Raw genomic sequence first — 27701 nt, 5'->3', positions numbered from 1 at the left:
GGTTGAAGAGATGAAAGTCATTTGATTGTGATGTTAATACACAATGCCTTTTGTTCTTTCTGTTTTCTTTTCAGTGCTGAATAAGGGTCAGTGTGTGACTAAGTACTACCGCTGGATGCAGAAGAACGGAGGATATATTTGGATACAGTCTAGTGCTACCATAGCTATTAATGCCAAGAATGCAAATGAGAAGAACATCATCTGGGTCAATTATCTCCTTAGGTATATCATCAAATGTTTTCCTTCATTTCCACTGTGATACCTGCTACCTGAGTGAAGGGGCCATAAAATATGTATAAAACAGGTTGGAGATGCAAGCACTGGCTTTTTGGAAGTACTTGGTGCTGAAGAAAATGATATCTTGGCATAGGGAAAGGGAATTCTTCATCCTGAAAGAGCCAAGCCATGTGGATGCAATAGAATCAAGCTGAAACTAAAGGCTATTCCAGATCACTCTTACTAGTAGTTGCCCATAATTGACAAATCAGCTATTCTCTCAGTCTACAACAGTTACATTCATTTCCTAACCTTTAACAGGGATATTTCTTTGAGTTCTCCTTTCCACCCTTCCTGTTTATCAACTCCCTAAGAGAGGAAAACAAAGGAGTATTTACAGGCAACAATATTCAGAGCAGTCCCACAAAAAAAAAATATGATAAATATGATAAAATATGATAAACCATATAACACATGTGTGCCAAATTGTGCCAAAAAAGGGATAGGAAAGATAGAGAATATTATATTATTTCTCATTAAGCACAACCTTCTTGGAACCCTAAATATATGAGCCAGCTCCTATTTTCCTGTGTATTTGAGATTGTTAGTAGACACTATTTTAGTTATATTTATAATAAAAAGTCAGCACCATAACTGTAATTAAAATTGCACTAAGAGTTTGGGGATATTCTGTATATTGGAAAGACAAAGAAGAGTTGGATTTGAGTCTCAACTCCAAAATTAGATAGTTGGGCAAATCATCTAAGATTCAGTTTCTTCATCTATAAAATGGAGATTAATACTTATTAAATTATTTTTTTATATTTTCCTATTTGTCAGATTTTTTCCTGAGCGTTGTTATAAGGAAGATATTTTATAAATCTACAAAGTCAATAACTATGTTACCTAACATTTATATAAGACTTTTTATCAGTCCTTTCTGTCTGTGTTGTCTCAAAGAATTTTAGGGTTAAAAACTGAAAAGTACTCCAAAGACAAGTTATTAAAAATACAGGTCTGGAAAGACAGGTTGAGAATAGGATCATACTATCACAGATCAAGACCTTGAAGAGATTGTGGAAGCTTCTGTTTTAAATGTGGAAGCCCACATTTTAAAAATAAAGAAACTGAGACCCAGAGAGGTGAAATTATTTGCCCAAAGTCATTTACATCATTACAACCTCAAATTTATACCCATGATAGGATGAAGTCAAATGTACAAGTTAGCTAAATAAGCAATAGATAAAAATTCTTTCTAACCCCACCCCTGGGATTCAGATGAGCAGAAAACCATGTTGAAAACCTTAATACTCAGGAGCAAATATTCTCTACAATCTGATATTCAATCCAGGTCATTTAGGAAACTATCCAAAATGCACCCTGTCTCTCTTATTCCTAAAATGACCCTTCTACTTTGAACTTCTTCTGGCCTGCAGCCACAAAATGAAGCCTGCTCAAAGTCTGATTTGGGAAACTTCCAACAGAGCTTATGAACGGAAGTTGTTACCCTTTGGCTGATACTCTAGACAGTGAGTACTAAGCCCCATTTTTCTTCAAGACAGCCAAATGGAGCCAGGGAGCTAAGGATCTTGGCTCATCTGCTCAGTGACCCTTTCAGTTGTTTTCAGGTAGTTTGAGATGTCTCTGATTTGAAGAAAAGGATTTGCTCTCCACCAATAGCATATCAATCAGACACTAATGATTATTTCTTTTATGAAGACCTTAATGTGCACCACTTACTGAATCCTCATAGATCTTGAGGTTTTTTTTTTGCTTTTTCAACCTCTTCTCCTCCACTTAGAAGGAAATTTTTTAACTCTTTCACTAAAAGAAGAGAGTGCTATGCAGACTTTTCCCCATTTTTAATATGTATGAGCTAGGTTTTTTTGTGATATAACCAAATGGCCTTGGATATCCTAAATCTTGTAAGATAGAGACCATGGTAGGTTATAACATTTATTTCCTAAATAGAAATAGCTTAAAATATTATGGATTTGAAACTCTGCAACTAAACACAGAGCTATTTTGATTAGGCAGGGGAAAAAAAAATCTAGGTCAGAGGCAGCCTGCCTGGTAGAGTGACTAGAGTACTGATCTTGGAGTCAAATTCTGGACTTGGGTTTGAATTCTGTCTTAAATATTTCCAACCTGTGTGACCCTGGGCAAGTCACTGAAAATCTCTGAACCTTAGTTTCTTCTCAAAAATGAGATTAATAGACTTGATATCCTTCTAATGTCTCTTCCAGCTCTAAATCTATACTCCTAGGACATTGTTTGGCAAAAAAAATTAAGATGCTTTCTTTACTTAGAGCAAATAAGTCATTTTAACTATTATAAATGCCTGAATTAACTACAAAGGACATACATCCAGAGAAAGAACTGATAAATAGAAGTGTGTATAGCATAATTTTACATACATACATATATGCATACATATAAACATAAATATATATACACTTATGTCTTATGATAGCAATCTCTAGGGTGGGAGGAGGGAAGAAAAACAAATTTATTATGTTATATATAATTACATGTAAATTTATTATATGTAAGTGAAATAGAAAGTTGTGCATAAGATTTTCAGTTTCATGTGCAAAATAAAAGACTGCCCTTGACACACATTAAAAAATACTAAACTGTTGATGTTTATTAGAAATATGTAAGAGTTATATCAGATATCAGAAAATGCAGGTTTCTATAACTGAGATAATCATACTATTGAATTGGTTTTTATATAAGTCATGATAGCCAGACTACTATTATCTCATTGTTCTCTTTCAAGGAATTTTTCCCTCCCAGGATCTTCTTTTGAGGATAGAATCCTAGCACCTTAAAGTTCTCAGGGATCTCAGTAGACATCTAGTCCAATCTATGTCTCAGTAGGGATCTCCTCCACAGCAACCCAACAGATGGTCATCAAGTTGAAAATGTATCTTCCAAGAGTGCTAGTGAATTCACTCATTCCTAAGGCAGTCAGTCACCCACTGGAGTTTTTGGATGAGTCTGACTTTTAGGAAATCCTTCCTTGTGTTGAATTGAAATCTGCCTCTACAATTTTGTTCTTAGCCTTCTTTTGTTCTTAGCCTTCTTTATTCTGAGGTCAAGGAGAACAAACCTAGTTCTTTTTCCATATGACTGATTTTTGAAAGATTTCTGATCTCATAGATTTGGAGTTGAGAGGGATCCTTCTGTCCAACTCCCTCATTTTTCAGATGACAAAATAAGCCAAGAAAGATGATAAGATTTTCCCAGGGTCACACAACTGGTAAGAGACTGGGGCAGGATTCAAATCTGGCTCTTTTTGTCTCTAATCCTAGTGCACTTCTCTGCTGCCTCTTAAAACTGTTCAAGAAACTTAAAAATTGCTATCATAGACTTAGCCATCTAGGCTAAACATTCTCCTTTCCTCTAACTAATTCTCTTATGCCATGGTTTTGAATCTTCACTCCCAATCCTGGTCTTTAGCTGAATCATTTATCAAGCACTAATCATACTTTTCAAATCTATCTTTTCTTCTCCTTGAAACTATGAATTGCAATAGGACCCAGATTATCTCTGTCTGCCCCACAGTATCTAGTACTGTGCCGTTGTTACTTCTAAGTTCTTTCTGACCTTTCCTCTTTTACCCTCCCCATAAATAGCATTACAAGACCTCTGAGATCTTGCCTTCCCTCTGTCCACAAATATCATTCCACTGGTGGTGGTGGTGGTAGTAGTAGTAGTAGTAGTAGTAGTGGTGGTGGTAGTGGTGGTAACAATCATTATAATGCCTAGCACTTAAAATACTTAAAAATTTGTAAAACACCATATATACATATACATATATATATAATATATACATGTATATACATACATAAAATTTCATTTAATCCTTTTATTTAATCTTCCTTCTGATTTTTCTTCTTTAAAGATCTGAGTAGCAGTAAGGAAGAAAGAGAAGGAAAGAAAAGTTCCAAGTGATCTTGCCCTGGGTTGGGAAAGCTAATTAGGAAATTCCATTCTGATTTCCACAGAGAAGGAGGGAACAGTTCCCGGTCTACCATCACCCCATCAAAATCCTATTCTCTCAATACAGCTAGTAGTTACTGACTTACAAAACATCATGAATGAGAGAGATTTGAGGAGTCATTTTATCCAACCTTCCACCAAAAGATCTGAGTTAATTTTTAAAAGAGAAGCATTCCAGGAAAATAATTCATACTAAGGACTGACTGACTGATGGGCAGATTGATTCTCTGTGTCCCCGCCCCTTCCCCTGGGGCTATTAGCAATGCAAAATGATAAGATCCTTCAGATCTGGACCCTTTCTCATTTATTTTTGCATTGATCTTACTAGCCTATCATAGTGCCTTGAATATAGTAGACACATTGTAAATATTTATTGAATGAGTGAAAAAAATAGCTTCCTTCTGTTATTGTTCTTCCTTCTTGAAGAGGACCAATGACATCATGAGGGTGATATTTTGACTTAAATGTGAATTAAGTTCAAAGGATTAATAGTATATTCAGTAGAACTTACTGCTGTTGGTCAACAAGTTTTTACTGAGAAGATTTTATATGCTTTATATGCTTTTATATGCTTTGAGGGGAACAGGTTGAATGAGGAATAATCTAAGACATGGGATTAGTTTCAAGAAAATTTGTATTTAGACCCTGGTTCTATCACTTATTACATGTGCAACCTTGGACAGGTTACTTTGCTGAACTTGAATTTTCTCATTAATAAAATGGGGGTAATAATATCTTCCTTGACTACCTCCCAGAGTTGTGATGAGAATACTATGAAAGTTTCTAGAAACAATAAAATTCTCTATGAATATGTTAGTGGTAGTAGTTTCTCACATGTAAAGCCAGCCCTGAAATTTTCCCCAAAAGTTTCCCAACTTAAATGAACCAAATGGTTTCCATTTAATGGAAGAGACATGCTTCCCAACTAACACAGAATAAAAAGAAAGCACTCTGAGTTGTTGCTTTTTTTTAATCCTGCAAATGGGGCCAGATCTGATCTGCCAGGCCCACTTTTGCACTGGGATTCTTCTCCAATGCAATCAGGTTTCCAGCTAACAAGCCACAGGTGTGCACCACATGAACAGATGAAAATGTGATTGTAATGGGTGTGTTGACAGTTTGGTAGCCATAATGCATGCATCCCAAGGTACACCTGTGCATCTGTCATAGAGTTAGATTGTTAAGGTTGTAGGGGTATTTTTTTTTCCTTCCTCAAATAGCTTTAGACATCTGAACAGGTGAGCAGCAACATCAATGGTCCATGACAAGGGCTCTTAGATTGTGGAAGCATGAGGAGTCTGAGAAGAGATATATCCCTCCTCACCTTGGATCCTTTACTGGGAGTTCTAGCTATATAGTTCTCAGTGTTACATTCACGGTCCCCAGAGTTTCTTGATTATTAAAATATTTTTTGTGGTTTTCACTTAGCATTAAGCTAACTGGTGCTTATACCAGGATGTTTCTACATGAGTCACATCCCAAAATTAAATGTTCAAAAAATTTTGTGACAAGTGGAGAGGAAAGTTTTACTGACTTGTATCCTTATTTCTCTATTAAAATTCTTAACTTCAATTACTCAGGACAGGAAAGTAGGGAAGGGGAGGTTGAAAAATATCATTCAGCTTTGATTTGCACTTACCCCTAATTTCTCTTCCACAGTAACCCAGAGTACAAGGACACTCCAATGGATATTGCACAACTCCCTCATCTGCCAGAGAAAACCTCTGAGTCCTCAGAGACCTCCGATTCGGAATCAGACTCTAAAGACAACTCAGGTAAGGCAAAGACTGTTTTTTTTTTCCTCCACCTTTTCTCCTCTGGGAACTAGAAAACGGATCATAGATTGAGACTGAGAAGGGATCTTCGAGGTCATCTAGTCCAGCCCTCTCATATTACAAATGATCTTGGAATAGTGGCTTTGACTCTGTAGTCCTGGATTTTAACCCAATCTCTGACACTTACTAATGTCATGGCCATGGGAACTTTACTTAACCTGTCTAAAACTCAGTTTTCCATAATATGGGAATAATAGTGTCTTAAAGTATTTACCTGTGAGCAGTATACATTTTTTGGACATGATTTATCATGGGAATTTGGCAGTTAGGTGGACAGGGCCTAGAGGCAGGAAGATCTGAGCTTAAATCTGACCTCAGACACTTACTAGCTATGTGGCCCTGGGCAAGTCACTTCAATCTATTGTTTTCTCATCTATCAAAGGAACTAAAGAAGGAAATAACAAAAGCAATCCTGTATCCAAGCCATCCAAAACATCCAGTCAAGAAAATCTCAAATGGAGTCAAGACTTTTCAAATGTGATGATATAAATCAGATGCTTTTCAAATCTTGAATGGATAGAGCACTGGAGTAAGGAAGACCTGAGTTCAAATTTGACCTCAGATGCTTCCTAGCTTTGTGGCTCTTCACAGGTCCCTTAACCTCTATTTGCCTAAGTTTCCACATCTGCAAAATGGGGAATAATAATAGTACCTACTTCCCAGGGTTGTTATGAAGATCAAGTGAAATAATAATGATAAATTAATAGTAAGCATTATATAAATCTTAATTGTTTTATTATTTCATTTTAAGCGTCAGTTATTGTTGGGTTGTAGGAACCCAAGGCAGTTGAATCCATGATTTTGAGTCTTGCTTTTACAAACTCCTGCAACAGGGCAGATTAAGAAGATGAACTCATCTGAAAAGGGAGAAATGAAAAGATTTACAATTATTTATTAAGTTATTTCAGTGCTGTGCTAGCAACCCTGATATAGAATGAAGCCCCCATCTTCCCCCCCCCCCTTCTTCCCACCCTACCTGGTCACCCAACAGTTTACCCTCTTGAAGTAAGCAACCTCGCCTAGTTTTTTTTTATTGCCATTAAGATAGTACTTAGCTTAATTACTAAAATATTAATATCCCCACCAAAGCACCAATCACAACTGGCAGTGAGACCCTTAAGTTGAAATAACTAATTGTACCTAAGGACTTCTTGCTCCAAAAGATATAAATGTATCTTATAGCTTAATTCCATGCAAGGGAATACTATCTTTTCCCATTTTGCTTTTTTCTTTGATAAGTGCTTCCTGAATTGCTCTTTGGGAGCAGAGTAAAAATAAGATAATTCCTTGTTTTCTCCCCCAAACAAGAAGACTCCAATTCATCCTGATGGAGCAAGCATCTTCTTCATTCTCCCTTCTCTGGCATGATATGGATTTTTAACATCTCATTTCCAATTCCAGGCACTTGGATATGGTAAAATACAAATGTCCTAAGAATGGCAACTAGGGTGCCTCTGAATCCTGGCCATGGACCTCAAAGATGATGCTGATATGCTAGAGATAGGTCACTCCAGGTGCCTTTAGGGGATATGTCTCCCTCCACTGCCCCCCCAAAATCCAGACACCTGGTATATCCACAGGGTTTTGCTGTAAATTTTAAGACAGTTCTTGCAACTGTAATATGAGAGAAAGTTCACTGACTCTGGGGGTCAGAAGATCTGCATTCAAATCCTATCTTTGATACTTGCCTGAATTATTATAGATACTCACTTAACACTGAATATCAATTTTCTCAACCATAAAATAAGATAATGAGCTGCTTGAGGGCAGGTACTATCTTTGCCCTTTCTGTTGTATCTCCATTGCTTAGGATAGTGCCTGCCTCCTAGTATGTCTTTAATAAATACTTATAGACCGATAGAGTTGGACAGGATGGTTTCTGAGATCCTTCTGAATAATTTTATAATCCTATGTTCTCACTTAGTACATAGGTTTTATGACAGAACCCAGTTGACTTAATGCAGATTTTGGTAGGTGAGGAAGGGAGATTATGGCAATCCTTCTCACTAAATTCTAATCTCTATGAGATAGAATTGTTTCCTCTTGCTATGAAATTCTGGGTGGAAAGCATGAGATCACATTTACAAGACAAAATATTCCAGAGATCAGATTCCCCAAACCCATCCTAGGTCACTGAGATCTCAATCCAGTGGGAATAGTTCCCTTAGAATGGGCATGTCTCCAAATACCACGTTGGATTATAATAGGTTCCAATGCGAGGATTTTTAATAGAGCGTAGGTTTATATATATATATATGTATATATATACATATATATATATATGGGGGGGGCGCTGTACTATTAAAATTCAGACCAAGCTAAGTCAAAAAAAACTTTGATACAATTAGGAATTTTGTTTGATGGTTATAACAATGTCATTCCCAATTTTTTTGTGTGTGTCCTATACCCTGATGAAAAGATAAATGTCAAATATGTCACTCCAGATTTTCTTTGATGGAAATATCTGCAGAAAGTTCTCCTATCTTAAAGACATGGGAGGGGGTACAGAGGCTAATTCTTATCTTCTTATCTTAATGTACACATATATATATATAAAACATATGAATTATAGTATATGTATATATATTATATGTAATAGTATAGTTAAAATTGTTATATGAGATATGTCTTGTATACTATACTAATTATATATTATATATATATCACATGTAACTATGCACAAGTATATTTGCTATATTTATTTATTATTTACACATTATTTATAGTATATAACCACTTATAAATTTACATATATACCCAGTTGGCATGGGTGTATATATATATATATATATATATATATATATATATATATATGAAATATTATGTCATCACCATAGAAATAAGATAGAAACTTCTCTAGTATTTTAGAGGCTCCTAGATATCCTAAGACATCTAAAAATAATAGTAGCTAACATTATATATAGCTTTCCAGTCATTGTTCTAAATATTTTATGCATTTTTCCATTTGATCTTCACAGTTTATCTCTCTTAAGAGATAGATATCCCTGTTATCCCCAATTTACAGGAGGAAGCTAAGGTTAAATAATTTGCCTTGAATCACTAGTATGTCTGAGATTAGATCTGAACTCAGGTCTTCATGACTTCAGATCAACTGCCACCTTGCCATTCAGCAACATTATCTCTTCCCTCAATATTAAAGGACACAAAGAACAGACTTGGTATCTAGGGTGATCAAAGCCTTGGTTTTCCTCAAAATTCAGCTTCATGTCATCTTCATGAGATATTCCTGGACTCCCTAAGTCCCCTCCCCAGATTCTAATGCCTTCCTATTATCTTTATATACTTTTATGTGCACATATTATCCCCTCCAATTTAAACTCCTTGAAGGCAGGGATTTTTAATGTTTGTCTCATTAAACCCAACATCTTGCACTTAATACCTTGATTGTTTGACTTTGCTATAGCAAGACATTCATAATTCCTAAATGGAACAGTGAGCTTATCAATGTGAACACTTCCTCCAACAATGCTTGTCACAGTTCATTCATACCTCCCTTCTTTATATTGCAACTCTCTCTCATTCTTGTTCTCTGTTAAGTTAGAGGCAGCTGCAACCCATGAAATCAGAAGTGGAGATAATAGTGTCTGGCCTGCCTACCTCACAGCTTGTTGGAAAGATGAAGTGAGGCAATGTGAAAGTAATCCATGAGTCAATCAACAAGTATTTGTTAAGCAACCTATCACACACTTTGTTAGGCAAGAGGGACATAAACCTAACTCTGCCCTCAGGGAGCTACCATTCTATTAGAGTACTTTACAACCAAGGCATTAGACAATATGAAGCAGTAGTAATAATAGTAGAAGGAATACATACATTCATGTAAATAATTATCTGTATATCAGGAAAAAGAAGTTATTTAAAGAGAAATTCAGGCATGATTTGCTTTTTTCAGCCAATCGATTAACAATAATTTAAGCACTGTGGTATTTGACTGGAGATAGAAAGTCAAAAATGAAAAGTCTCCATGCTCAAAGAAATCATAAAATAAACATATAAAAAAAAGCAATATAAGGCAATTTTTTAAAAAGAGAGGTAGTAGACACATTGCAACAACAGGTATCAGGAAAAGCCTCATGTAGGAGGTACCAATTTGTTTAGTTCTCCAGAAAGCCCATTTTGGAAGAAATGGATTCTGTCTTTCACATCTCCCTCATTAGAGATTTCTAAAAACTCATCATTTTTTAAAAAATACATTATATATATGTGTGTGTGTATGTATACATATGCATATTTATACATATTTTACATATACATATATATATATATAAAACAATAGATAGTCATTCAGACACTTTGGTTCTTAGTGCTGGACATAAGAACCAACTTCATGTCAAGCAGGGTCTGTGAATAGATATTAAGTCAGTCTTCCACCTTTCAAAAAAACACCATAAAATCACATTTTGGGTGGACCTGAATAAAAAAGGAAAAAAATTTAAAGGAAAATGTTAGCTATGACAAAAACATCAAATTCATATATATATATATATATATATATATATATATATATGCATACACACACATGGAGGTGCCTTGTGGAAGTGAATGTATTTAGAAAAAAAGCCTATTTTTCTCATTTGTTGTTCTTTATGCTTTTAATCCCCCTACAAACTTATCTTGCCTTTATAATCTATAGAACTATGTATGTAGGTGGATATATTGTCTTTCACATCTCCCTCATTGGAGTTGTCTATAAACTCATCATTTTTTAAAAAATACATTTAAAAAAAAAAGAACCAAAGTTGAGGTTGGGGAGACATACATACATATAAAACCAGACTTCCAGAAAGATCAAGAAAATTCCTCTCCCCAATTGTGTGTTGTTGTTGCTATCCTTGTTGCACAATAAGTAAAATTTTATACCTGAATAACTGCTTACTTCCCATTTGTATATTTATAAAGCATGAGTACGTGGGGGTCAAAATTACTTCCCCTCATCAAAAAAAAAATGTTCACTTTACTTCAAAGTTTCTATGAGCTGAATAACTGAGATCTCATTAAGAGAATTTAAAACATCCCATGATGGTTTGGATTAGTCAATAAAGACAAGGTTTAAGAAACACATAGTGTAGAGCATAATCAAATACTAAGTTTGGAAGCAAGAAGACTTGTTTTCAAATTCTGTCCAGCATATTTACTAGCTGTGTGACCTTGGACAAGTCACAACCTCTATATGTCACACTATTAAATCACTGAAGGATTATGATATGCATAGGTAGCAGGAGCTCCCAAAACAAGAATTCCCTATGCTGAGGAATCCTAGCACTTCTAGGCAGCTAAGTAGTGAAATGTATAGCACTGGTCTGAGAGTCAGGAGGACAGGGAGTTTGAATCTGGCCTCAGACATTTGACACTAGCTTGCCTGACCTTGGGCAAGTCACTTTGCCCTGATTACCTCACATCCAGGGTCATCTCCAGTCTCCTAATTCAAATCTGATCACTGGATCCAGAATGATTCTGGAGGAGAAAGCAAGACTGGTGACTTAGCACAATCCCCCCTCACTCAAATCTAATTCACATGTTTGTCATGCTTCTGCCAGATATATTATGGCCTTTGAGAATCATCATCATCATCAGTACTTCTCTTTATACAATTAGATAATATATTGTAGAGCTGGAGAGCTCTAGGTTTTGTTTTGAGTTCTTTTTTAAGAAATAAGGACTTTCATGTAGAGTTTATGAATTTCATCTTAAGTATTTATTAGTAAAATATCTAAAAAGAAAGAAAAGTAAACCAATATGGTGAATATTTGGAGTAAAAGTGTGGGGACAGGGAGAGTAGCATAGCATATGTGAAAGGATCCACAGCATCTGACTCTAAATCTTTACTACCTGTGTGATTTTTAGGCAAGTCATTTTACTTCTCTTAGCCATAGTTTCCTTAGCTATAAAAATGAGAGAACTGAATTAGATGATCTCTCCAGTCCTTTGCAGCTTTGGAACAATGATTCTGTGATCCATGCCAAAATGAGACTGCAAAAGGAAGTCTTTAGAGGAGGACAATAGCTTAGTCCTAAAATTCACCTACCCCTTGAAGAGTTCATAGATTATCCAGGCAAGGTGAGTTTTTCATTAGCAAGTTTGAAAAAAAAAGCATAAAGAGGACAAATGAGGTGAATAGACTTTCCCTAAACTCCATATACCTATGAACCCCATATTTCTGTTTGATTCCAGTCCTGGCAAGATGCTTAATATATATTTATTAACTGACTGATAACACATGGAGTTGCCATTTTAAACTTTAAAGGCACTCATGAATGGAATCTACTTTGTGGAATAACTGCCTTTTCCTATCTTGCTTCTTTTCCTTGCTCCCCCCCCCCTTGTCTTCCTCTTTGTCCTGAAGTTCTCCTCTCTAAGACTGATTGCTCTATTTTCAGAGCTTCTAGATGGAAACATGACTAACCACCTACCTCATTTCGTTCCTTCCTGAGGGACCCAAGGTGCTGACCAATAGAGCATGTTAAATGAAACTTTATATTTCAGAATATTTTTCCTATCAGAGAAAAGAGAAAGATAAAGATAGACTGTCCATCTCCTTTTTCTAGAGCTGTTTACAACACAATTAAGTGATCTGAGGAAGCTACTCTACATGATATATACTTAGTAAGTTTTTGGATTGGCCTAATTGATTCATAACAAGATCAAGACTTTTGGCTGAGAACTGCTTTTCCATATGAAAGGTTATGAACATCTTTGATGATAAAGACGAACTGAATGCAAGAGCAAAAATAAATAGAGGCCTTTAAAAATGAAGAATAAAGCCATTTGAGCTTTAGGAACCTAACCCAAATCTGCTCTGGTTCATTAAATCGCAAAAAGAGGTTTCCACAGTCAGAGGTTATGACAAGACCTCCAGCCTTAAATCTTTGAGATTTAAAACTAGAATGAGACCTCGAAGGTCATGTAGTCCAACTTCATTTTACAGATGAGGTGACTGAGGCCCACTTAGGTCAGGGGATTTGCCCCAAGTGACACAGGTGGTAAGAAGCAGAGACCGAGGGCCTGAAGAGGTTAAGTGACTTGCCCCCCCCCCCCCGGAACACAGCCGACACTTGATTCCCAATCTAATGTCAGTTCCAATACATTTCCGTTGCCTTTTGCCAGTCTTTTGAGTTAGTGATCCGACACCTGCCACCTTCCAAGTAGGTGGGAGAGCGCTGTCCAAGGTAACCCCAGAAAAAGGATTGTTTGGTTTTTTTTTTGCTTGGGGCTCCTCCTTCAAAGGGTGATTCTGGCCCCTATTTAACGTTCTCACTCTGCTCTTCTTTCCCCTCCCCTCCCCTCCCCTCCCCAGAGGACAACGAAAACTCCAAGTCCGACGAGAAGGGGAACCAGTCGGAGAACAGCGAGGACCCCGAGTCCGACCGCAAGAAGTCCGGCCACCAGTCGGACAACGAGATGAACTGTAACGAGGACGGCAACAGCTCCAGCAACCAGGACAGCCGGGACAGCGACGACAGCTTCGAGAACTCGGACTTTGAGAGCCAGAAGGCCGCGGAAGACAGCTTCGGCGCGCTGGGCTCCATGCAGATCAAGGTGGAGCGCTACGTGGAGAGCGAGACGGACCTGCGGCTGCAGAACTGCGAGTCGCTGACCTCGGACAGCGCCAAGGACTCGGACAGCGCGGCCGAGGCCGGCGCCCAGTCTTCCAGCAAGCACCAGAAGCGCAAGAAGAGGAGGAAAAAGCAGAAGGGGGGCAGCCTGAGCCGCCGCCGGCTGTCCAGCGCCTCGAGCCCCGGCGGGCTGGACGGCGGCGCGCTGGTGGACCCGCCGCAGCTGCTCTCCTCACCAAACAGTGCCTCAGTGCTCAAAATCAAAACTGAGATCTCAGAACCTATCAATTTTGATAACGATAGCAGTATTTGGAATTACCCGCCCAACCGGGAAATCTCAAGGAACGAATCGCCCTACAGTATGACCAAGCCCCCCAACTCCGAGCACTTCCCTTCCCCCCAAGCCAGCAGTAGTTTACACGTCTCCATTCCAGACTCTGTCCTCACCCCGCCGGGGACCGAGAGCACTGCCAGCCGCAAATCTCAGTTCAGCACCTCATCCAACTCGGCCTTGGCCCCCGTCTCCTCCGACCCCCTGTCGCCCCCCGCTGTCCGCGTCCCCCCCGGGACAAAGCACCCCGGAGGGGGCGGCGGCGGGGGCGGCGGGGGGGGGCGGCGGGGGCGGCCCCGGCGCGTCCTCCAACTCTCTGTTGTACACCGGGGACCTGGAGGCCCTGCAGAGGCTGCAGGCGGGCAACGTGGTGCTGCCCCTGGTCCACAGGGTCACGGGCACCCTCTCCGCCACCAGCACGGCCGCCCAGAGGGTCTACACCACTGGCACGATCCGCTACGCGCCCGCCGAGGTGACCTTGGCCATGCAAGGCAACCTGCTCCCCAACGCCCACGCGGTGAACTTTGTCGACGTCAACAGCCCCGGCTTCGGCCTGGATCCCAAGACCCCGATGGAGATGCTCTACCACCACGTCCACCGACTCAACATGTCGGGCCCCTTCGGGAGCGCGGTGAGCGGGGCCAGCCTGACCCAAATGCCGGCGGGGAACGTCTTCACCACGGCTGAGGGACTTTTTTCCACTCTTCCATTTCCTGTGTACAGCAATGGGATTCACACTACACAGACTCTGGAGCGGAAAGAGGATTGAGACATGACCACATTACTGTGTTTCCAGTGTTACACTCTCGAGGCATAGACTATGTTTTAATTTAGACCCTTAATTCTAGCACTTTGAATTTCAGCAGGTCAGCTTATTCTCTCCAACACGATGTGTTCCCCCATTCCGTACCCTTTCTCGTTAACTTGACATTCTTTAATATAAAAAAAGATACTTTTTAATTTTTTAATTTTTTTTTTTGCCTCCAGAGGGTCAGAGTACCAGTTGCCTGCCATTTTTGTCTTCTTCTGAGATGTGTGTGTGTGTGTTTGTTTTATTTTTTTTTTCCTTTGCATCTTCATTGAGATGCCTTTAATGTGAGAATGCCTCTGCCATAGAATACTCAGTGTTGTGGTAAAGAGATTTTAAAAAGTGACAACCATTGGTTTTTTTCCTTCATCAAGATCTTGATGTGATCAAGATTGAAAGAGACAAGCATATACAATGTGCCCTGTTTGACTAAGTCAAATGAAATGGGGTTTTTGTTCCTAATTCCTTTAAAAATAGGGGATAGTATTTTAGAATTTTATGCAGAATTTAATTCTCTTTTTATGGTTAAGATTTTCTTACTTGCACATAAAAATAATTTGGGTTCTTAAAAACTTAATTTCTGGCCTGTGACTAGAATGTTTAAAAAAAAAGTTGGACTAAATGTTAATTACTGAAACATTAACTTAATTTCTAAAACCATGGTGCTATCATTTATTAATCTGTAACGTCTTCATACAAAATGCAGCTCAGTGGGCTGGGTTTTGGAAAGGCATGTGTTCTGTCCTGGTCTGTAGTCAGTTGCTGCAGTCTCCTTGGTTAGTTAAGACAAAGCCCTCATTAACATTTGCTGCAGGACTTAAATTTTTTACCTCCCAACTAACAAACATAGCCTCACATTAAATTTAATGGGTCAGTAAAGCCTTTTTTAAAAAGCGCTTTCAGAAAACTCAATTAAACTGACTTGAGGAGCAGTTTTAGGTGCATACTGTGTTCCGTTGTTCTCTTTTCCTTTTTTTTTCTCAGTCTAACTGAGGCTAATTTTACAACTTTGGATAACACTTTGGAGTAAAAAAGGAAGAAAAATATTTAACATTTTTTTCATTTGTTGCTATAGAGGGAAGGTTGTATTTTGGGGGGGTTGATTTGGTTTTGCCAATTTTTTTTTGTTCTCTTCTTTTTAGTGTTGAAACCAATATGTTTTAAAAAACTAAAGAATGGGTTAATAAGCTTCAAATAGATAACTACAACTGAAAACTGCACATTAAGTAAAAGAAAAGAAATCTCCTATTTTGTCTTTGTTGCCAGAAATCACGGTGTAGTGTCAAACACTCCAAATGACTGTCAAGTATAAATTCTTCTTCCACTCCATCTTTGGCAGCTGTTTGTTAAGGCATCTAATAACAGATGTAAGAACTGTAATGTGTACAATGTGTACGTGTCCTTGGCTGTCATTGCAGTTTCAATGTGTGTTACTATATGCAGTATATACTAAGCTAATGTAGTTGTTTTGTCCTTTGTCTTCTCTGTGCTTTATCTCTAGTCTGGAGTGGTCAAGTCCCATTCCTGCAGTCCTAGTGAACCAGTGATTCTTGGGGGTTAGTGGTTTTTTGTGTGGTGGCCTTCCTCTGTAACGTCACCTTATGCTGCTTCCACTGTCTGGATACCTTCTTTCATTTCTGCTGTTGCTTTGCTGTTGTATATTCTCCCACCGCTCCTTTCCTTTCTCTTCCTCTTTTGTCTCCCCTTTTCTCTCCCTCTTTCCTTCCTCCAAACTTCCCCACCCCCTTTTCATTCTCAGAGATAAAAAGACTCTTAACTAGCTCAAGGTTAATGGAGCCATTTTTTTTCCCACAGAGGAATTCTGGGTATGACTTACTCTTCAAGTGCACTATGCAATGCACTGAAGAGTGATGCTCAGATTTATTAAACAAATTGATGCCATATAGCCTCAGTTGTTAACATTCCCAGAGTCCCTTGTGCTCTAAATGTAAGCAGAGGGTGCTTTTCTTTGGTTTTCTCCCAGCTTGGCCGATGGAGCAATCTATAGAATAATTACCAGTGAGGTAGAATATTCTTTCAAAAGGTCAACCAACACTATTAAAGGGAAACTGAGCTTAGGATTGTCATGTATATTTGCTTATGTGTGCAATGCTAATCTAGTAACTCGTCTGTCTTTTAAGTGTTACTGGGTTAAGCCAATTCCTCTTGTAGCTTTGAATTTGAGGCATTAGGCCTAACCCACCTTGGAATAATAGCAAAAAAAAAAAATTGGATGCCACAAAATTTTAATGACAAACTTTATAAAGGTTATATTTGAAGGATTAAAGTAGGTTTAAAAAAGCCAAGAAAGCTGATTGAGAAATTTAAAGTTTAATTTTGGAAGCTCTATTCTAGCTATTGAACAATCAAAGGAATGCACCTATCAGCTACAAAGAACAGCTAGACAGCTGTTGTTTTGTTTTTGTTTTTTGTTTTTTTTTTATAAATGTTTCTGTGTTGTGTCAAAATGATTTCTGGTGATTTAAACTAACAGATAATCACAGCTGCTGTCTAAATCCATAGTGTTTAAAATTACAAAATGAAAAAAAAAACTTCATTACCTGTGAAGACTGTGTCTGTGTTTTTAACTATTTCTTGTACAAATATATGAAATCTTTTATGAGGAGACTGGTGCCAAGTAGCTGAATAATGGGGAAAGGGATATTCTGTTCGTATAAATCTTAGCGGTGTTACCAACTCTACGATATAAAAAAAAAATTAAAATGTTAAAAAGTGACAGCTATGGTACATTTATTTTGTGTTAAGCTAACCGAATCTAACTTCTTGAGTGCCTGGCTTATTTTGAGACATTTTTTTTCATTGACCATTGATAATGCTGCAAATCAGAAATGTACATACTTCATTTACAACAGGGTTCTTTTTATACTTTTGTAGATCCTCATACATGTCACATACATGGTTGTCTTTATGTAACTTAATTTTTTCATCCGCAGGTGCCATTTTCATAATAAACTTCTCTTGGATTTGTTACTATCTGGCATCATTTCTTTTACATGTAACCATCCTGACTAATGAGTGCTGGTAGTATTTGTTTAAGCAGGTACCTTGGTCATTGATTAAAAAAAAAAAAAGCAAAAGCAAAAAAAGTGGCAATGGCTAGATATTTTTTGGCTAGTTTAAAAATATATATACATACATGTGTGTGTGTATACACACACACACATGTACATATATATGTAATTAACTCTTGTACCAACAAAGCTGACAAGGCGAGAGCTAAGATGCTAATCCAAATACTACACCAAACTTGCAACCATCCTAAATTCTCAGCTACCCCAACTCATTGTCATACTGAGCATTATTATGCACATTATCAGAGCTGAATAATGGGCCTGCAACATTAACTGCTATGGAAAGTGTGCATTTTTTCTTGATTAATGCACAGTAGGTGAAGGCAGTTTTCATACATTAATCACGTAAAATGCACTCGATATTTTCATTTATTACAATCTATAATGTATAACCAACTGTTCCATCACTTATATATCTTCTTTCTTCTCTAAATACTGTTTTCTTCCTCTAGATTAGTGAAAAAGTGTTACTTGGTTTCCTTCATGGTTATTGGCCAGACTTGCTGCCTCTTCACTTAAGGTGGATCAGTTCCCCAAATCCTTAAAAACAAAAGAAAGACTGTCTGTTTCCCAAAGCTAGCTAGCAGGGTGGAAGCAACCCTGATGTTTCTTCATTCTCTGTGGAGGTTTGTACAGGTACAAAGAGGAGTCAGACCCTTTCAGGTAACTGTCCCTATTGTAGACTACTTATCCAGTCTTTGGAGAAATCTGCTAAGTTGGGCAACTTTAACTTCTGGAATATGCCCAGGGTTGGAGCTTTCAGTAGCTCCCTAGGGTCGAGAGTTCCATCATGCCCTAGCTCCTACCTGAGACCCTGAATTTGATACAGATGCTTCAAATTCCTGAAATGGGAAATTCCTACTCTGAGATACAAGATAGGAAAAAAGAAAAGGATTTGCTCTCTCCTGACTACCTGTTCAACATGTTACCCGAACTAATCTGAAAGAGGCACGAGGGATAAGTATGTCAAGACAAAAAAAAAAGAGAATAAGACAAGTCACTGGTGAATCTGGAAGTCAATTCTTCAGGGCATTTGATGAACTGTGAGGTTGATGATCTGCTCAGTCTACAGATGCTAGTTTAACTAATGCAGGCTCTGGGGTAAGAATGGATGAATGAATTCAATTCAATTTAGTTCAGTTTAACTACTCTATTCTAGGCACAGGGTGTAGAAATAGACTAACCATGTAATTAGGAACCAGTATTTGCTCTTAAACATCCAAAACCATCCTTTGTCTTTTATGTAAGGAGGAGTTCCATCCAAAAATAGGAAAGAGGATCATTGGGTCATAGATTTAGAGCTGGAAGACCTCACTAATTCAACCCTCCTCTGTCTTCTGAGTTTTAAGGTCTAAAGAACTTTTTTTTTAGGTTTGGGTTTTTTTTTGTGTGTGTGTGTAAGGCATATGGGGTTAAGTGGTTTGCCCAAGGCCACACAGCTAGGTAATTACTAAGTGTCTGAGGTGGGATTTGGACTAGGTACTCCTGACTCCAGGGCTGGTGCTCTATCCACTGGGCCACCTAGTCACCCCAGTCTAAAGAACTTAAGTAAATTTCCCAGTCACAGAAGTGTCATGATATAATGGAAAGAACATTGAACTTGATGTAAGGAAGACCTGAATTTGGATGCTATTGCTGATATTTTCTATTCAATGGCATGCTCATGAGCAAGACCTTTCACTCCCTGAATCTTTCAAATTTATCTTTTGTAAAATGGAGATACTATATTCTGCAATCCCTATCTCAACAGGATTATTGTGGAGATCAAATGAGAGCATATGTTTAAAATACTATATAAATGTCAGTTATGGTTGTGTGTAGTAAGAAAGAAGCAGAGCTGGGAATTGAACCCAACTTCTTGTCTTACTCTAAATTCAGAAAGAGCCTTTTCCACAATCTTGGGAAGATACTCTCTTTTTTACTTGTTTCTTCTACTGTAGAAATGAAGGAAATCCCTATTTCACAGCCAAACCCCAAACCCTCTCTAGTGGGGGGTTATGCAAGTTATGTATCCTTTGTTTATTGTCAGCAGAGAGATATACAAGGATGGATGGATAGATATGCATTTGAGAGAAAGGAGAAAGAGAGAAGAGGAGGGGAGAGGGAGTGGGATGGAGGCAAATGGTGGGGGTGGGAGAGAGAGAGAGAGAGAGAGAGAGAGAGAGAGAGAGAGAGAGAGAGAGAGAGAGAGAGATTTACTGGTGATAAATAACATTCTTTCTCAGCCAGCAGGACCCTGTGAATGCTCTGGACTCTGATGCATTTGAAATGAAGTAGTCCTGCCATTTCCCCAACCTCAAGGCAGGATGCCAAGTTGGAGGAAGGGGAAAGAGAGGAAGAGAAAGTTTCCCAGTGGCACAAGGTTTTTTCCCTTGCCAGGTTGGCACCAGCTGAGCTTGACATGAGTCCAGTTTGCAGGAGGTAGAAAAAACAGAGGTCAGTGACCTAGCTCTCAGGGCAACCTCCCCCTCCCTCCCATACTTCTGGCATTTCTGCCTGTTTACAGGGTAGTGGAGAGGAAAGAAACTAGTGCAGGAATAAAAGAGGAATTTAAAAGATGGAAAGTGAAGGAAAGAAAGAAAAATAAGAAAAAGGGAGAAGGAAGAAAGGGAAAGAAAAAGAACAGGAAGGAAAGAAAGAATAGGAGAAAGTAAGAAAAAGAAAGGAAAAAAAGAAGGGTCAGGAGGAAGAAAGAAAAAAGAAGAGAAAGGGAAAAAGCAAAAGGGAAGGAAGAAAGAAGAAAAAGAAAAGGGAAAAGGGGAAGAAAGAAAAAGGGAGGAAGAAAGGAAAAAAGAATAGGAAGAAGGAAGGAAGGTAGAGATAAGATGATGATGGAGGACAGGGAAAGAGGGAAGAAATCACATGCCCATTTTAATAGAGATGAAAGACTTTTTCCCCTTATAACTTTTACCTACTTAGGCAATCTGGGCAAGATAATGTTAAACTAGCTTTCCAAGCACTGAATAAGTGATAAGGCAAAAAAAAAAAGGCAAAAAGTTAGGTTAAGGCCCCTCATTGCAATTACTAGTGAACCAAAAAAACCTCATAAGCCCTAGTCCAGTCCGTTTGATGATTCTCTGTGGATAAAGAGTGAGAAGAAGGGGAGATTTTGGAGAGGAGGGATAGAAGGAATAGTCCGGGATGTTAGAAGAATCAGAGGTCAATAATTATGTATTTTACTAAGGAAGCATGCAAAGAATGTAAGAACAGACAAATTCTCTGGGATTTGGCACATTTAATGATCCTTAAACATCACTTCTTCATTTCCCAAAGCCAAACCCCCACAGTCAATTGGTCTTAGGTCACTGAAGATCCAGTCTTTAGCATCTAATGTCCTCAGTCACTGTTTCTCTTGGTGTTCTGTTTTGAAGACACTGGAAGAGGTTTAAAAAAAATCATTAGTCTCTTTTAAGACAGGGAACAAGTCTTATTCTTCTTTGTTCCTCTTTCCCATGCTAGTCTGATATTTTGCACTTAGTTGGTCCTCAATAATATCTGTTGAATTTAAAGAGAAAAGAGGCACATTAAGTGAAGAATAAGGCTTTCTTTGATTGAAGACCAATATTCAAATGAGAAGATTGGTAAAGTTTGGACAAAATAGGTCCAAGTAGTTCTTTTACTAGATATTGACTACTCAGATGAGCCATAAGCCATAACAAGTCCCTGCCTTGAGAAAATCTTATTATCACAAATTCAAACCAATTATTACATGTAAAGAACCAAAGATGCCAAATTTAGATAAAATGTGATCTCTACCCTAATTTGAGTCTAATGGGGGATAGGATAATATAGCAACACAGGTAATTGCAATAAATGCAATAAATGGTATGACATATGATGAACAGATAGTAGAAAGAGTCATTTCAGTTGTTTCTAAACTCTTTATGATCCCATTTGGGGTTTTCTTGGCAAAGATACTGGAACGGTTTGCCATTTCTTTCTCCAGTTCATTTTACAGATGAGGAACTGAAACAAATAGATTTAAGTGACTTGCCCAAGATCACATAGCCAGTTAGTAAGTATCTGAGACCAAATTTAAACTCATGAAAATGTGTCTTCTTGATTCTAGGGTCAGTGCTCTATGTACTGTGTAAGCTAGTAGAAAGATAGATAGAAGGTTTATTAAGTACCACTTCTGCCACATACTCTGGTAAGCTCTATAAGACAAAATTCCTGCTCTCCAGGAATTTACAGCTTAATGGGAGAAACAAAATATAAAGGAGCTCTGGAGTTCAAGGGGAAGTGTGCCTACAAGAAGGGAGGAGTGTGAAGATATTGTGGGAAATTTTGCAGAGCCCAGCAAATAAGGGCAAAATCTATCAGAGCCAGGAAGAGCATTAGGAGTGAAGTTCAAGTTTCCAATGATATGGAAATAATATAATAGATAACTTGATATCAACTATATAATTTGATAGCAACACATATTAATTACATTCAGAGAGATATAGGAAAAAGTATTGTGTGAGGTCCAAGTAGGAAGGTCATTTCTATAAGGGAACTTCAGAGAAGGCTTTGATTGAATTTGAAAGAGTGGGTAAGAATTCAGCAATGGGGGATAAGGCTGCCTATGTTCAGAGAACTCATATATTGGTGACTCTCTGAATGTAATTAATGAGAAAGAAATCATAAGTCCTTTCCTGATTTCTTTCTCATTAAAAACATACCAAATTGCTATTTCCATACAGAGAAGGGGGAGTTTGCTGGGGAGGAAAGGTGCTTTTCCCTTGTCCTGAAGAAGTTTTCAGATTTATGGTGGAAATGTCAAGAACAGGGTGTAATATCTGTATGACCCCAACAAGAGCATTTTATCCCTGAAGAATTATTGACTTTTGAGTTTATCTGTGCCATGAATAATCACAAACTTAGAAGACTCAAAGTATAGTTCATAAACAAATAATTATATCACAATAATAATTTTTCAAGAATTGCAATATCAATCACGGTCATGTTATTATCAAGTACATGTTCTAGTCGCCTCTACTCATCAAACCCGCCTCCTCTCCACCCTTCCTCACCCACACAAGCAAAACTCATCACCAGATTGCCTCTTATTTACACTTCATTCAAAGCAGGAGGGAGCAGGCACCCAAACAAAATGGGCTGATCCACCATTTATGAGCAATGAGTTTTCATTAAGAAAATTCAAATTAAAAGTATTTAGAGAGGCATAGAATAACAGAGACAGAAGGGGGTGGAGGGAGAGGGAGAGGGAGAGAGAGAGAGAGAATGGAATGATGGAATGTGAATGTGTCATGTGAGTGTATGCTTGGTAAATTCTTCCAGACCCCCAAGGAAGCTATCTCAAAAAAGGTTTTTATTCAACAGATAAAGTCAGAAGTGAGATTTACTCCATTTTAAGCAATACCAACATGAAAGGACAAGGTGTTTGTTACTGGAAGCCAAAGCAATAGCTACATTACCAATCTGAATATGAACTTCACAAAAAGTCGAATGTCTTTCTTTTCAGCTTGCATTTCAGAGTGTGCTGGGAGCCTAAAGAAACTTCTCTCATTCAGAGGCAGTATGTTGTAGTAAAGAATATGTAGTAAAGAAATTGCCCTAAAGTGAGCAAGATCAGGTTTCAAATCCTATATGTAATTCTGAAGCTCAATTTCTCATCATTAAAATGAAAATTAAAGCATCCAACTCATAGCATTGTTATGAGGCTGAAACCCCTCTAAATGCTTTATAAACCTTGAAATACATATAAATATCAATTGTTGTTATCCAAGTATACACACTTAATATGTACATTGCATAATACTACTAAACCTCGGGTATGGTCTAAACCATCTCTATAAAAGAAGTTTTTTGTTTTTTGTTTTAAAGGGAAGAGGACAGCTAGGTGGTACCGTAGATAGAGCATTGGACTTTTGAGTCTGGAACAAGTTCAAATTCAATCGAAAAGTCAAAGATCTGAATTCAAATCTAATCTCGGGAACATTGACAAACCACTTTTGTCTGCTTTCATTTTTCTCATCTCTAAAATCCCCTTAAGTGTCCCAAAGTACTTTAAAATCAATCAATAAACATTTAAGTGTTCATTATGTGCCAATTACTGTATTAAACACTGGAATGTGAGTAATAATAAAAAAGACAATCCCTACTTTCAAGGAGCTTACAATCTAATACAGGAAGACAAAATACAAAAGTTAAAAAGCAGGAAATGAGGAAAAAGATGGAGAAATCAGTCAAACGTAGTGCAGCCAGGTAAGAATTGAAGAGATAATATAATAAAAATAGTATTAATAATACACCTACTTCCAAGAACTATTATAAGGATAACAAATAGGATATTATCTGTAAAACTTAAAACAATATGTAAGTACCAGCTGCTTTTATTAAAATAGTAGAGGATTGATAGTATATATATATATATATATATATATATATATATATATATATATATATATATATATATAAAACCTATATCTGATTACTTACCATCTCAGGGAGGTGAGAGAAGAAGGGATAAAATTTGGAACTCAAACTTTTTGAAAAAATATTAAAAATGTTTTAACATGTAATTGGGAAAGATAAAATATTATATAAAAAATTAGATGAAGGAAATGCCTCAATTCAAGCTAATAATGAAGCATCAAATATGTACATCCCATATGTTCACTGTGCTGCTCTTGCAGTGTACACCTGTTTCTTGGTTATGACACCAACCTCACAATTTACAAGGTGTGGGACAAGGCAGCTTTCTGTGGATACAGAGCTGCTCAAACCAGGAAGATTTAGGTGCAAGTCCCATCTGTGACTCAAGTTACCAAGTTTCAGAGAAGATGTAGGAATGCATTAGCAGGGGAGGTTTCTTCACCTGGGAATTGCCTCACCAATGAAATACCAGGTCCATTGAGTCCCTGAAGAAAGGACATCTGAGCTAAAAATGCCATGTTGGAAGGCTGGCTTGGACTAAAGGGTCAAAGCTTCTAGTTATTTCTGACATCAACTCCTTCCTTAAATAAGTGACTTTTTCATTTGGTTCAGCATCCTCATCAGCAGGATATGAGATACAGCAATTTAAAGTGACATAACTAGAGAATAGTTTTCTTTGGTTCCTTGGAAATACAAATGGTTAAAAAACAAACAGCAGCAGCAATAACAACCAAAAAAATCCAATGATATAGATGTTGTAACTACAAATAAAATTTGATGCTGATTCCAGCATCAAGAGACCTGGGTTCAAATCCTGCCTTTAGTGCTTATGAAACAGATGATCTTCTCTAGGTCTCAATTTCTTCTATAAAAGGAAGTTCGATAGGGCAGCTAGATGGCACAGTGGATAGAGCACTGACCCTGAAGTCAGGAGGACCTGAGTTCAAATCAGACCTCGAATACATAATAATTACCTAGCTGTGTGACCTTGGGCAAGTCACTTAACCCCATTGCCTTACAGAAAAACAAAACAAAAAGTTGGTCTAAATTGACTTTAATCTCCTTTCAAGATAAAGATTCCATTATCCTAGGATCTCACAAATCAGGTGTCAGCAATTATCTTGTAAAATGCATCTATAAACTTTTCTTAGATGTAGTCACAATTCACTGAATCAAAAAGCAAGTGTGCATAAAGGAAAGTATTCATCTAACGTGGAGCCAAGGCTTGGCACTGAAGGAGAGGTCACTGTGTTGTGTGTGTGTGTGTGTGTGTGTGTGTGTGTGTGTGTGTGTGTGTGTGTGTCTGTCTGTCTGTCTGTCTGTCAATAAAGTTTTGTAGGTGTTTGTAGGTGCTCAGATATTAATCCTCTATCTCAGTAGACAACATTTAAGCTGTAGCTTTAATGCATAACGTATTATCTATAGTCATTTATACATATATATACATATATATGAACAAAGGGAGCTATATGTGTATATATACCAAATTATAATATATAGCTTTTAAAATATTAATTTAAAATATTACTGCTTAAAATGAACCATATTTTGGGGGATACTGTGTACTTAATTTGACTTCTGTGCATTTCTCTGCACTGTCCCCAGTCTAGTGGAGGTGCTAATCCTCTAAATGGGCCAAAAGGCAGGTAGCAGGATGAGGAGGAAAGCTTAGGAAGGGTCCTGAATCATTCACAGAAGAGACAATCATTTCCTGGGAAACTGAGAATGTACTCTGTATGATATCTGTCCTCCCCACATTCAGAGCAAAACATTGGATACTAGGGGGAGGTTTATAGCCCACAGCAATTATACTGAGAGAGACATTGATGCCTTTGGTGCCCACCATGTAACAGCTGACAGGACAACAAAGACAATGCTTCTATGGCCCCTTGAAGGGAAGAAGAAACAAAGGACATTTTTTCCAACCTAAATAAATGAAACTTTACTACTTCTTTAAACACCTTTTCAGGGAATGAGAAACCAACTGTAGTTTCCCATTATACACATTTTGGGATAAGACAAAAGACACTGCAGACCAGAGAGAGGACTTGCCTTCTATTTTGCAAGTGACTCCCTTATTGATGCTTCTCCTATGCTTACTCCCTCCAACTCCCCATTTACATAGAGTTGCCCAACTTAGAAGCATCCTTTAGACATTGATTAATCTATAACTCTTTGTAGTAGGAAAGCATTATTATCTCCACTTTACAGATGTGGAAACTAAGACACAAAGGTTAATGACTTTCTAGGAGGGTCAACCATGGAGGCAATTGCAAAGCTGGGTTGCAAACTTGAGCCCCCAACTCCCTGCTCCCGGGCTAAATAGAAGTGTCTTCCTTTTGCATCTCAGACATAGCCATATCTTGACTACAGTGTTGAAGCTTCTGTCGGTTTATGAATTTTCCCTTAAGTATCCCCAAGTACTTTAAAAATATATAATATAGGCTGATCTTGCAGCCCAGCTGCCAACTGATTATTGTTCCTGCCTCTTGCTGCTCCCTTCCTGTCCAACTGCTCATCTCTCAAGGGATCAGCCACTCACAATTCTCTCTTTACTCCTTCTCTCTCCTCTCTCCTTTGCCTTCTACTTACCACAGTAATCCTTAAGTAAACTTTTTTTAAAATTCCTGAATTCTTCTGAGTCTCACTCGATCTTTGAAATGAATTCTTCAGCCAGTACTCCATCTTCTGTCCTGAGGGAGACCTGCGCTGCTTTGTGACTAGGGTTAGCACCATTGATACCAGGACCAAGTAAACCCTACACCATGGTTTCCACCATGCTTCTCAGATTTGAGCAGCTGGTCACTGACCGAGGCTTTGCCCTAAGAGAGAGTCGAGTTTTACAAAACCAAACTCTTCTTTCTTTACCAGTTAGCCAGAAGCAGGGGTACCTTTGCTCTCTGCACCATTGAAAAGGTGGATTGCTGTGGCTATTTGGGAAACCCAGGCAGCCCCTCTTCCTGGTTATGAAGAATGCCTGTGGTTTCAGTTATGAAGCATTGAGGGGTTTGTGGTTTTTGAGGATCCCAGTCCACTCCCAGACTCCAAACTCCATCTTTTCCAGCTGTCTTGTCTTTGTGACATCATCAACCTACAATAAATAGCCACAGCCCATCAACCAAAGAACCAAACCAAAAGGAAAATGGCAGTAACATGGAGGCCTGAGCCCCTGACTATGTTTCTTCCAGCAATGGCCTAAAGGAAACGACGGCTGTTAAATGGAGGTACCAGTTTGCATGCTCTGAGCCAACTTTCACAGGAAATTAACCATCAAGAAGAATAAAGTACTGGGGAGAGAATATGGAGAAAACAAGAAGATGGAAGAAAAACCAGTGTGTGAGTGACCCTCAGTAGAAGGGTTCTAATCTCTGTCATCGTGGAAGCCTTTCAAGCCCAGCCCTCTTCCTGTGACTTCCTGACCATCCCACCCATCCCAGACATCATGTGCCTCACCAG

General features: G+C 38.2%; 1 protein-coding gene and 1 long non-coding RNA gene across 2 annotated transcripts in view; one reads left to right on the top strand and one right to left on the bottom strand.

Moving 5' to 3' along the window:
* The window catches only part of NPAS3 (neuronal PAS domain protein 3), a 1122614-nt gene extending 1104889 nt beyond the window's left edge, over positions 1–17725 (top strand). The window contains 4 exon segments of the mRNA XM_074235345.1: positions 75–222; positions 5884–5999; positions 13375–14245; positions 14247–17725. Coding sequence (XP_074091446.1) covers positions 75–222; positions 5884–5999; positions 13375–14245; positions 14247–14733 — 1622 coding nt within the window. The 3' untranslated portion in view covers positions 14734–17725.
* A 3353-nt stretch (positions 17726–21078) lies between these two features.
* LOC141522173 (uncharacterized) lies at positions 21079–27331 on the bottom strand. The gene is made up of 2 exons (XR_012478143.1): positions 26838–27331; positions 21079–21238 (listed from the first exon to the last, which is right to left on the bottom strand). It is a non-coding gene; the product is annotated as an uncharacterized LOC141522173 (long non-coding RNA).
* Between the last annotated feature and the right edge of the window lie 370 nt (positions 27332–27701).

The sequence above is a fragment of the Macrotis lagotis genome, chromosome 4, assembly GCF_037893015.1.
Source record: "Macrotis lagotis isolate mMagLag1 chromosome 4, bilby.v1.9.chrom.fasta, whole genome shotgun sequence".
Taxonomy (NCBI): domain Eukaryota; kingdom Metazoa; phylum Chordata; class Mammalia; order Peramelemorphia; family Peramelidae; genus Macrotis; species Macrotis lagotis.
This window is presented reverse-complemented; position numbering and strand designations above follow the sequence as displayed.